The sequence below is a fragment of the Vipera berus genome, assembly GCF_964194415.1.
Source record: "Vipera berus genome assembly, chromosome: 2".
Taxonomy (NCBI): Eukaryota; Metazoa; Chordata; class Lepidosauria; order Squamata; family Viperidae; genus Vipera; species Vipera berus.
The window spans coordinates 89,669,561-89,682,700 of NC_138203.1; the positions used below are offsets into that span (position 1 = coordinate 89,669,561).

At 40.9% G+C, this 13,140-nt stretch overlaps 1 protein-coding gene across 3 annotated transcripts in view; it reads right to left on the bottom strand.

Moving 5' to 3' along the window:
* Nucleotides 1-9,423, bottom strand: part of PTBP3 (polypyrimidine tract binding protein 3) — a 63,598-nt gene extending 54,175 nt beyond the window's left edge. The window contains exons 1-2 of one of the 3 annotated variants that reach the window (XM_081317864.1): nucleotides 9,320-9,399; nucleotides 4,128-4,232 (exon numbers count right to left, since the gene is read on the bottom strand). Coding sequence is in view for 1 of the 3 variants with exons in the window: in XM_081317863.1 (XP_081173989.1) it covers nucleotides 9,320-9,327 (8 nt within the window). In the remaining 2 variants the exon portion in view is untranslated. Of the gene's footprint in view, nucleotides 1-4,127; nucleotides 4,233-9,319 lie in introns of all 3 variants that reach the window. The other 2 variants (XM_081317865.1, XM_081317863.1) reach the window with 2 other exon arrangements.
* Nucleotides 9,424-13,140: the final 3,717 nt, after the last annotated feature.

Below are 13,140 nucleotides of genomic sequence, written 5' to 3' on the forward strand. Positions count from 1 at the left end.
CCATGCAACACAGAAACCTTTGGGAAAGGAGAAAGGAGATAAACTGTAATATTTGTATTATGCTTATTCTTTTAAAGTTCATTTTGTCATTCAACATTTGCAGTATCCCATTTTCCTACATTTTATTAATGTCAATGGATTGTGGGTTTCTAAAAGCACCCACTAAGTATAATTACATTTTTCAACAAATATTTACTATTTCACAGGAACCAGATGGCATGTTTTGGCCATCAAGGTTTAAATACGGTAAATAATTTTAAATATTTTCATGAAACTTATGACTTTAAATACTTAGGAACTATTTGTACTACAGAGTCATTTTAATGGCATATGCATTCATACTATTACATTATTATAATGAAGATTTTACTATCTTGGAAACTATCTGACACACTGAACAGTTTCCTCATGCCTAACTAATAATCATATTGGTTGGAGGGCTCCACTTTATATTGGAGGAATATAAATCATATTGTTAGCCTTCTGAAGCTCATCTTCTCGTGAGATCTTTTTTTTTTCCATGAGAAGTTGGAAGGTCTGACTGAAGTTTTTTAGTTTTAGTTTTTTTAGCGGAGCTTTTTGCCGTTACTCCCTCCTGGCTCCGAAACGGTGGAGGGGGGCCAGGCCTATCCCACCTATCCTCCATAGCATGGTAGTCCAGCTGGAGAGGGGAGTGAAAGGGAAGGTCGCCAAGCAAGGAATGGCCTGGCTTGGGGGGGGGGGCTGAAGTAAGTGTGTGTGGGGCATGTGGGGCAGCACCACCCTCTTCACCTGCCTTGCCTCGTTGTTGCGGCAGTGGTGCAACACACACTCTCCTGCCCTATTGCAGCAGCGAGGTGGGACAAAGTGGGCAGGGTCCTAACTAAGGCTTATTTTTGGGTTGGGGCTTACATTAGACCCACCCACAAAAATCAGAGGTCTTATTTTCGGGTAGGTCTAATTTCCAGGGAAACCACAGTATGTGTGATTAACCTATTAACCTAAAATTGGTTCTGATATTGCTGTTTTACTAACCTGACAGCTTATTCTAAAGAGGAAACCTTCATTTTGTTTGCAAATAATATTAAAGATTTTAAATAACAGCAAGAATGAGTCCTTACATTTAAAGAGCACCTGTCATTTCAGACCCATCATGGCAGTGGCTGTTAGCGGGCATCCACTCACCTGCTGCCCGCCACGTCCCTCACCTTGTTGTGTCACTGCCGCATCACCAGCCGTCCCATTAAAGTGAATGGGACTGTTGGTGAGTCAACTGCGGGTCAGAGGAGGAGCCACTGCGGGACAGAGATGACAGCTGCTCTTTAAAAATTATGATTTAAATCGAGATGATTTAAATCAAGCCTTTTTACTAGTGATTTAAATCGTGATTTAAATCAAATCCACCCTGATTGTAAATCTAACCATGTTGCAAAATGTTTAGTGTACTAAATTAGTTCAATTTTGCTAGCTAGTTTGAAAATAAATTTCACTGAATATATTGGCATGTTAAATATAACATACTTTAAATATCATTTCATTTTCACAACTATATTTTGCTCTAATATAATCACTTTAATGTGATTATGTGTATTATTCAGATATGTTTAATTTTATAGAGCTATGATTATGAGACTTGGTAGCAGGGTGGATTTGATTTAAATCAAGTCGATTTAAATCAATTTAAATCCACACATAGTTGGAAAATTACTCAAATTCTTTTATTTAACTAGAACACTTAGAGCCTGGTACAGATGCATTTCTCTTCAAACAATGATAGTTTGTAATGTACACATATTTGTAAAACAATGGGATAAAGGAATATTCCTGAACTTTGTTTTATGATTTATCTCATGGTTACTGTGAAATTGTGTGAATGCACCAATGCAGTGCATGTTATCTCAGCGTGCAGAGCTTGGATTCATTGAATGAGTTTACCAAAAATGTAAATACTGCAGAATATGCAGCTTCATGCTACATAACTTAAGCTCCATTTCATGCTGAATAAACTGTTATTAATATATATTAAATAGAAAACTATGTTTAAATTTTTACTCCAAAAGCATTTTATTAAACTAAATTTGATTAAAATAAAAAACCGATTTTTTTTATTTTTTATTTAAAAATCGATTATTATCCACCCTGTTTACAATCTTATAAGAAGCAGCTGCATCCTCAAGCTGCTCATCTTTTCCACCTAGCTGCATTTGAGGAAGGTAAACTGCAAAACCTGTTTTTCCAGATCAGTTAGAATCAACTGACATTTTTTGCCAGAATGACCTTCACAGGAATAATGCACTGGATCCCTGTAAAATCAGTTTAAGAATTTTAAGAACTCGTGCCTGGATTTGATTGCTTTCAAACTCTTCGCACTTTTACTATTAGATTATAGGCTCAAGGCAAGGATTGTCTTTAAAAACAAAACACTGCATAATATGTTTTCAATATCTGTATTTGTGCATTCTGTTATTTATGTCACTGTTAACCGCCCTGAGTCCTTAGGGAGAAGGACGGTATACAAATCAAATCAAATCAAATAAATAAATAAATATTTGAAAATACAGGTAAGTCCTCGACTTAGAAGAGTTCGCTTAGTGACCGTTCAAAGTTACAACAGTACTGAAAAATATGACTTATGACTGTTTTTCACACTTACAACCGTTGCAGTATCCATAGTCACGTGATCAAAAATTGGATGCTTAGGGACTTAACTCATATTTATGACAACTGCAGTGTCCCAGGGGTCAGGTGTTCACTTTTTGCGACCTTCTGACAAGCAACGTCAATGGGGAAGACAGATTCACTTAACCTCCACGTTACTAACTTAACAATTGCAGTGATTCACCTAACAACACTGGCACAAAAGGTTGCAAAATGGGGCAAAATTCACTTAGCAAATGTTTCATTTAGCAACCAAAATTTAGGGCTCAATAGTGGTTGTAAGTTGAACAGCAGTGAAAGGAATCTGCTTGAAGATCAATTAGTAGAACAGTATACAGGCCGTGCAGAAAACCCAGAATGGTATCAAATTGGTACAAATCATTTGTATAAGTTTCAAATGAAAATACACTTTGGATTTATGAAAGGGATGAAGAAAAGAATAGAAAGTGAAATATAGAATACACATTTGCCTGCAGTGCAGAAAGAAATTTCTAGCCCTGAAGTTAGCTTTCTATTTGACTAAAACCAAATCGAGGTAACAGGTCATAAAAGAGATCACTTTTAGGAAATTGTAATAAATATGCTGCTTATGTGGTGACACAGGGAATTGCACAAAAGAGCAAATAATGGAGCAATGAAATAGTAGGACTGGATGCTTGAATGAAGTAACTTAACCCCAAAATGTTCAAAAGTTTCAAGGACTAGGCTCAGCTTACTAAACATCTTACATCATTCTATTTTTAAGGAGTATCTTTTCTGGTTGTAATTTTTGGATGGGTTTCTCAAGGTACTAACTGGAAATCTCACGTCTGAAAAAAATACCCCAATTATTTTGTTTAAATCAAAACAGACAGAAACAGGAATTTTACTGTTCCACTTTGAACAATGTATGTATTTTTTAATAGTGAAAACACAGGTCCCTAGTTTCACTGCTTTCTTTTGTTTGGATGAGCCTCTATAGGAAATTATCTTGATTACCTCCACACCACTTTCAATATTGATCAATTTTTATTAAGGCTGTATTTCCCTCCAAACCTGCCGCTAAAGCTCTTTGGAGGTTCAGGGTAGCTTCTCTAAAACCACATTCATCTTCTGAGCATACATGTGAATGAACAGAACACCTTTCTACTGAAATTGCTGCTTCAGTCAAGTGGAGCCTTATTGTCTTCTATTTCAAAGTTATTTGATAGCAGTATTCCAGCTACATCACCTGTGTCAGATGATGAAGTTTATCCTTCTAGCTGAAAACAGAAAATCCATCTTACAGAAGCAAATATGAATAACACTGTAATAAAATTGTAGCACACACTGTAGTTCATGAAAATACTGCTTGGTTTGATTATAAACCAACTCTCCAGATAGTTGAAATTGCAGATTTCATTGACAGGGTTCAGTCAATTCACCCAGCAGAGCATATACTGCAGAATACTCATCAGATAAATGTAAGGAAGAAATCAAAGAGGTCAAATATCTAGTGAATAGTAGCTAACCTGTATCTGGATGGTTAGAGCAATATCCATTGTGACATTGTCCTTGTCTATCAATCAAAGCACCAGCTTCTTCCTTACCGAAACGATCAGGAAATGCACATGTTGCTAAATATTTACAGAAAAGACTGTCACAAACTCTCACAAGTCATTTTAAATACCTAATACTAAGCTTATCATGGAGAATATTGCCAGTGTACAAAAGATGAGAATACATTTACAATTAGGAAACTAATATTCAGGCTAATGGAATATATTTGAGGTTACAGGTCATGTAAAAGGGAAAATTATATTCCAGAAGTTCTGCCCAACCAGTGTTATTCAGCCAGGGCAAAGAAATAAAATCCAAATGTTTTGATTGTTCCAGGTTTTCGCCAAAATCCAGATGGTTCCCAGTGATTTTATGGAATGGGTAGAACAAGGCTGTACAGCGCGAACACACCTTCCTCTCCTGTCTACCCAATTACCCAGCCTCTTCCTTTCCTGCCTCCCCTCAGACACCACCGATGTCCAATGCATTACTTATCAAATCTACCCAGTGCCTTCCCTTCTCTTGGCTACCAATCTGTTGGGACTACCAATCTCCACACATATGATTGCCAAAGGAAACCCCTGAGTCTTGGCTTTTTCCTGCTCCCCTCATCCAAAACAAACTCTTCTGCCTGCATCCGTTGCATTTTGATCTGCTTCCGGAAGAAAACAGTACAACACTATTTTATTCCTCATAACTGAAGCACAAAATGGTTGGATCACAAAGCACCCCAAAACAGTTGTTCTGTATGCAGAACAATTCATGCCCAGAATGTTTTATGCATCCCTAGTTGTAGTGCTTATATTAGGCACCTCTCTTATACGGATAACTCAATGCTCTAGAAATAAAAGACAATGTAGTGTACATTGAAAAAAACTTCACAATAATCATTTTGCAGCAGCTGTTCAGAAGAGAGCACAGAGAACTTAATTGTCCCAGAAGATGCCCAACAGGACACATTAGTGGATTGCTTGAAATGCTATTACCAAAACCTAACCTAATCTAATGAATATTTGTAAATGAATTTGTGAAGAACTGAAAATAAGAGCACCAAAATTCTTCACACAGATCAAATAAACTGAATATTGGATAACAGTGCCAAAACCTATTTATAGAGCCTTGAATAGTACAAAGAAAAATATGTTTTATTTCAGATGGTGTGAAAGTTACGTAACCTTGAAATCATAAAAAGGAAATAAATGACAGTTTGTTAACTACATTACCCTCATAAAAACAATCCATGAAGCATTCCATGTGCAGGCTAATCTATTCTGGCAAAAGTGTTTTGGAGGAAGTGAAAAAGCTAACAACAGCAACTAAGCGGGCGAAAGGCTAATGGTCAAGCCACCACATAGGATGTACAGAAGAGAAAGTGTCAAGTTACCAATGGTCAAAGGAAGGTAGGGAAAGGAAGACACTGAGAATATCAGCAAATGGGCAAAGGCAATGGCAGGGAGGAGGGGCAAGGTACACTAGTCTTATTCTATTCACTCAGTAAGATGCTTCCAGATTTTGTTTGGCCTAAAACAAAAAGCACCCAAAACATTCTGGGTTTCAGTTTTATGAAACAGCAAGCTTATCCAGCTAGGTTGACAGAACTTCTAAAACACAATGTGTCTACTTCAGCTTTGAGACGAAGCATATTTTTTCTAAGTGAAAAAATTGAATTCAAGTTAATCAAATACAAAGATTTTATAATTGATTTAATTTGAATATGTGAATTCCTTGACAAAGAATTGCAAAGCACCTTGTGTCCTGTATATTCATTAAAGTGTCCTAAATCATAGAAGGAAAAAATCCTCCTCACACAAATTTTAAAGCACATTCATAAAAGGAAAAGATTTAAAATTTATCTGCTCATCAGTCATATAGTTGAGGCTTCTATACTTATTTAGGATTTTCAGGAAATATTGGGACAGAGTCTCAAATAGACTGTCAAAGTACCAGAGTTAGTAAAATAAATATTTGTTCTTCATAAATCATGTTTAATCATCATTATCAGAAAGTTCTATGAGGTTACTTATGGTTATTCACCATTTTAGAATGAGCCACCTAAGCAAAACTAGTACCATTTTAGGCATTTCCTGCTTTAGGCCAATTCCTCTTTGCATGGACCACAGTATATCTATATATAAAGGCACAAGCAACATATTCTAATCCATTAGACAACCCCTCCCCAAGATAAAGCACTACACATTTACGCAGATCCTGAATATCCCAGCTTCCTTTGCTTTAAATGTATTATTTATTAGATTTAATATAACTTCCTTGTCAAGTAGCCTCTGGATTGCTCACAGAGCATGATAATTAAAACATGCATGGTAAATTTTTTTTGCCATATTACATACATGGCAAGAAAATGCAAGAAAGACAGAGGAAAAAAGCAAGGAAAGAAGTGTGGGCTAATCTTATTAGTGTTTTCTATTTCCTAAAGAAATGTTTACATTAATATTAAACACAGCTGACAAAGGAAAATGCCACATTGCAAAAAACATTGGGAATCTTTTTAGAAATGAAATTCAACATGGTCTAATCATATAATTGACATATCTCCTTAAAATTTCCAAAATGGTATTTTATGTTCAGCTTCTCAGAATATGAAATACTATCTTGTTGCAATACAATGTTCAACATGCTCAATGAAAAAAATGCAATAAAGGTAACCCAGGAATTTCAAACTGTTATTTAAATGATAATAAAATCATATATCTATCTCCTTGGACATCTCATATTACATAATTAGTTTCTCAAGTAAATTATTTTAGCAATAATTTACGATAATACAATACACAATATTCCTATATTCAGCAAGGCTTGAAAATAAATTTTCACATTTGTTTAGACCTAATGGTCACTACCAATAAATTCACAATTCATTATACTTAACATACTTCCCTGCTTAGATAAATTTGAAAAGAGGTTGTAGTATTACCGAATCAGAACAGATCAACTATAGAAATGCTTCTAATCCTATTTTCTTGCCAAAACTGTGACACCTCAGGCAAACAACCTTCAACTCAAATATTAGTGTGAAAATTATGTTCAGAATAATAGAAATCCTATCTCAGAAAAAGGTACCTAAATATATTGCTTATCAAAAACCACAGAAGTTAAAATACATACTTCAGTGAATTTTAAAAACAGTCAATAGAGTGGAAGTTATTTTTTGGATGTTTTTATTATTAATTTATTGTCTTAACTGTTTTAGAATTGTCTCCTCACTTGGCCGAGATGTGGAGTTTTAGAAATGGAATAAATAAAAACACTGGCATGTCAAGACACCAGCACAAAGACCAAGGTACAAGCAGCTCTCCTTCAGTCATTATTGAAACATTTGATCAGCCCAAAGTACAAAAAAAAAAAACAAGGTCTAGTTTCACGGCGATGAGCGACCGGAGTGCCAATCAATTAGTTAACAGACTAATTGATTGGCACGAATTGATTCCAAAATCAAGATCACACCGGCAAGCTTTGTCAGTTGTCACTCGCGGCAGTACAAATACACTAAGTACGGAAAGCTACCGTTCACTTTCGGGGGAGGAAAAAAAAACACAACAACAACACCGCACGCTTTAAAAGATTGGAGTTTTGCAGCCTTTTTTCTCGGGCCCGTCCGCCACCTTTAACTTAAGGCGGCGCTCTCGATTTCCTGGTGTGTGTGTGTGTGTGTGTGTGTGTGTTTCTTTCTTATTCCTCCCTTCTCTGGTGGTTGGAAAGGCGTGTGACGCGCTTCGACAACAACTCTGCTGGCTCTCTCGGTGGGAACCTCCCATCCTCTATATACCCCCATTTCGGCTGCTTCGCAAACTGCTTCCTCCCCCCCCTACCCCACCCCACCCCACCCCTTTTTCCAAACATTTTGTTTGCACCTCTGGGCCAAGCACGCAACTCCGAAAACGATCCCACCACTGGCAACTCCCTAGCACCGTAGGCAAAAACTAAAGTCGAAGCCACACCTGACAATCGGGGAGGGGAGGGGGGGAGGAAGGAAGAAGAAACCAGCGCACCCTTCGCCCTTTTATTGTCGCAATCGAAGAGGCAGGAGAGAGAAAGCGGGGTGGGGAGGAAAGAGAGAGAGAGAGAGAGAGAGAGAGAGAGAGAGAGGGAGGGAGAGAGAGACGGAGGGAGAGAGAGAGAGGGAGAGAGAGGGAGAGAGAGAGAGAGAGGGAGAGAGAGAGAGAGAGAGAGAGGGAGGGAGGGAGAGAGAGACGGAGGGAGAGAGAGAGAGGGAGAGAGAGAGAGAGAGAGGGAGGGAGAGAGAGAGAGAGGGAGAGAGAGAGAGGAGGGAGGGAGGGAGAGAGAGAGAGAGGGAGAGGGAGAGGGGGAGAGAGAGAGAGAGAGGCTCTTCCCACCCCCCTCCCCACCCCCCCACAGCTGGCTTTTCTCCTATGGAGACAAAAGGCCAGCGAGGGACCCAATTGCAAAATGCGCGAGAGAAGTTTGGGGCTGGGTTCTTGAGCGCCCGCCCGCCGGCCGGCCGGCCAGACCTGAGGAAAGTTTTGAAGAGCGCCTCGGATTTCGCCTCGCCCTCTCCTCAAAGGAGGAAGGAACGAACGAAAAATAACCGTGGAAAAGCCCGCTTTCTTTCTTCCTGGCCTTCGCACGCCTCACCCGGGAAGCGGCCAACTCGGGATGGCTCCCCGGTTCGCTGGGCAAGAGAGGAAAGGGAAGAAAAGAAGAGCTGAAGGAGGGGCGGCGGCGGAGGAGGAGGAGGGGGGGCACTTCCTACTCTGCTCCCGACTTAAGTCCGGTTCTCGGGTGAGGGTCCGCAAGCTTCCCTTTTCAACCCGACCCGACCCCCCCCCCAGCCCCCTTTGGGGGAGTGGACGATGAGCACTGTAGTCCAAAGGAGCCGAGGGCAGGGGGACGACACCACCCCCTCCCCTCCTCCCCCTCGTTTCGTTTTTTCCTCGCCTAGTTTTGCTCCCTGGCGTCTTACTCTTGCCTGCCCCGCCGCCAGCCCCCCTCAGGCTGTGCGCGATGTGGGGCATCTCCGGAGCCTCCCTAGCCGCCGCCGCCGCCGCCGAATGCGGGACGGCCAGGCGAAAGTGAAGGAGAGGGAGGGGTCCTTTCGCCTCCTCCTTCTCCTCAGCGAGCGAGCGAGCGAACGAGCGGCGGGGAGAATCCGCCCGTCCGCAACGGACGGGGCGAGGCAGGTACTCACCCATCCATGGCAAGACAGGAGGAAGGAAGCGGCGAGGGACGGGACAGGGTGAGGGGGAAGGGAAGGGAAAGGGAGCCGAGCAGCCGCTCTCTCAGGAAGAAAACGAGAAAAAGGAGGGGCGGAGGAGGAGGAGGCGGGCTTGCCGGCGACGCGCATGCGTGACAGATGTTCGACGCCCTGGCTTGGTCTCCGCCCTCTTCTTTCCCCCGCCCCTCCGCCGGGCCTTCGGGGATCAGCGCGAGAGCGTCGGGGGCGGGGCGGGCCAAGAGGGGAGCACGCAAGGAAGGCGCGCGGGCTGGCTTTGCCGGCCGCTTTTCGACTGTAGAGCGGGCGGCCCTGCGAAGAGCGTGTCTTGTGCGCGTGACTGAACGTGCCCGAGAATGTGAAGAAAAATGCAAGGAGATGCGCGCGGCTGCCTGGGAGGTCGCTTCGCCTGAGCGCTTCGGAGGCAGCAACAACAGGCGGCAACCACAGTAGCGAGGGGGGGGGGCTAGTGGGGGGGTGCGATCTAAAGGCATTGCTTTTTTTCCTCTGGGCGTTGGATTTTGAGGATGGATGGATGAATAGATAGATAGATAGATAGATAGATAGATAGATAGATAGATAGATAGATAGATAGATAGATAGATAGATAGATAGATAGATAGATAGATAGATAGATAGATAGATAGATAGATAGAGCAGACGGCAAAAGAAAAAGAATCCTCAGCAGTGAGGACAGAAATGTACACTACAGGAAAACACATTCTTCTGAGTAGACAGCTTAAGTTGTGTCGCAACGTTTATCTTGAAAGTTTTTCCACTGTTGCACTAATTTTTCCGACTGAGTAAATTTTTTAAATGCGCTTTGAATTTAAATGCGGGCAAGCAATTTTCAGACTTTTGTATGCTTCCAAATCTTGACCGCTCACAGTATTAACTACGCATTGGAATACGTTAAAAATACAGTATCTTTTTGGTCTGCTACTAAAATGCAACGGAATTTTAAAGAAAACCTCAAAGCACCGCATTTTCTCATAATTACAGTACACAACCATCACTGTTTAAAAACACATCCAAGTTGTGACAAAATTTGCATAATTCTTGAAAAGCCCTCTGCAAAAGCTGAGTCTTTAGAGGTTTCTGGTAGGCTATTGGAGAGGGGAACGACATTATTCCTAGAAAGCATCTGCAATGTATTATTTTTTTTAAGTAATATGCTCACACTAGTCAACAAGCAGTTTGAACCAACTGCAGTTTCCAAGTGATCTTCAGAGGCAACCCATCCAAAGCACAGGGCAGAAGCTTAATCAAGTAATGATACAGGCATGAGTCACTTGCCAGATCCTGCTGCTTCAGGAATGGCTCCTGTTGGCACATCAAAGCTAGGCAAAACCACTTCTGATCATGGGCTTTATTGGCCCATCTAGCAGTAGCTGTGAGTCCAGGAGAATTCACAAGTCGCAGGCCTGCTTCCTCAGGAATAGCACAATCCATTTGAGAGATCATGCAAACTGACAAAAAATGTAAGGAACAAACAACGCGGTCTTGCCTGGATCTGGTTTAACTTATTTTATCCCATCCTGATTTCAACAGCCTCTAGGCCAGGGGTGTCAAGCTCGCAACGTCACGTGACATGTTACGACTTTTTTTGCCATTGCCGGCAATGGGGTGGGTGCGGTTTCACTATGACGCATCCGGCCCGTGGGCTGGCAGTTTGACACCCCTGCTCTAGGCACTCAGAAAGCAATTCGGCTGGGTCCAGAGTGGTAGTTTTAAAAAAAAGCATTATTAGCATATTGATGGTATCACCCCCTGAAGTGCCAGATGACCTGTCCCAACAACTGAACTCCGAGCACAAAAAGATCTACCGAGGGCACACCACAAATAGCTGATCTCTCCTCCCCCAGTACCAGAGACTGGAATTGCTCTAGTTAGGAACAAGACAGGGTCCCCAATCCCCAACTCTCATAGGCAATCCAGAAGGATACCGTGGTTACGAACTGCAGAGACATACAGTCCCTTTATCAAGGTCCCAACAAAATTCAGCTAGAAAAATTGATAGTGTTCCTGCATTATGCCTGGACCTAAACCATGTCTGAAGGGGGCCTAAGTGCTTCCACTAGAGAACTCTTGAATCATTTTATTTACATTTTCCACACAATACCTTAAGTTATAGTTTGTGAGAGACAGAAATTGAGTTTGTGTATCATGCTAGATAACAAAGCATGGTTTATGACAATAGCTATTCAAATAAAATTAGGCAGATCCATAGGTTACTATGTTACGATCACTGAAATATTATGATCTACTAAAATGTAACAGAATCTTAATTTTCACATTTAAGATAAAATAATATAAATGTCTTAAATGTATATAAATGATAACATAATAAATAAAGGTACAATAAAACGATAAAATAACTAAAATGAGAGTCCAGTAGTGGAATATTTAAGGAGCTGACCTTGAAATCAGGAGACTGTGAGTTTTAGTCCTGCCTTGAGATGAAAAGCAGCCTGGTGACTGGTTGGGCCAGTTTTTCTTCCTCAGCCCAGCTCACCTTGGAGGGTTGTTCTTGGTGGAGAAAACAGAAGGTGGAAGAAGTATTAGTATGTTCATTACCATGAGTTCTATATGAAAAAGGCAGGATAAAAATCTGGGGAAAAAAGCAGTCACCATTCTCAAGTTCAGTCAAGAGTTTAAATTTATGTACTGTGTTTTGATGGGCAAACTGACATTATGTATACAGTATGACTGTGCAGTTTGATAATGTAGTCTAATACTTAGCAGTGAAATAGCTCTAATGAAAAGAAGGACTAGGGGTGACATGATAGCAGTGTTCCAATATTTGAGGGGTCACCACAAAGAAGAGGTCAAGAGGAGGTCAGCAACGGATGGAAACTAATCAAGGAGAGAAGCAATCTAGAACTAAGGAGAAACTTCCTGACAGAACAATTAACCAGTGGAACAACCTGCCTCCAGAAGCAGTGAATGCTCCAACACTGAAAGTTTTTAAGAAGAGACTGGACAGCCATTTGTCTGAAATGGTATAGGGTTTCCTGCCTGAGCAGTGGGTTGGACTAGATGACCCTCAAGGTCCCTTCCATTATCATCATCATCATCATCATTATTATTATTATTATTACTATTGCTATTATTATTACCTATTTTCCAAAGCACCAGAAGGCAAGACCAGCAACAATGGATGGAAACTAAAAAACAATGGAAGGAGAGAAACAACCAAGAACAATTAACCATTGGAACAGCTTGCCTTCAGAAGTTGTGGGTGCTCCATCACTGGAACTTTTAAGAAAAGACTGAACAGCCACTTATCTGAAATGATATAGGGTCTGCTGTTCGAGCAGGGGGTTGGAATAGAAGACCTCCAAGGTCCCTTCCAACTCTATTATTCTGTTAAAATATTTTCATCTGAATGCTATATTGGCTGGAAATTCTAGAAGAACAATAGCAAGACATTTCAGCTGTTGCTTATATGCTTTGCAAACTATCCTGTCCTGGTTTATACAACACTGTTTTTTTTTAATTTGCTCATGAGATTTTTTTTTTACACCATCATTCTAATAGCTGCCACCCATCCCCCAATTCAAAATTCTGATGGCTGCCACCTCCCCCCCCTAAAAAAAATGTGATTGCACTTTAAGCACTTGGCAACCAGCCCTCACTTATGGCCATTTGAGTATCCTGTGGTCACATGACCAAGATTTATGAGGCTGATTTATGACCAACCATGGTGATTCATTTAAGTCATGTTGTAAATTGTAAATTGTAAAATGATAACCCACTTAACGACTGGCACATTTTACCATAATTCTGGTTGAAGT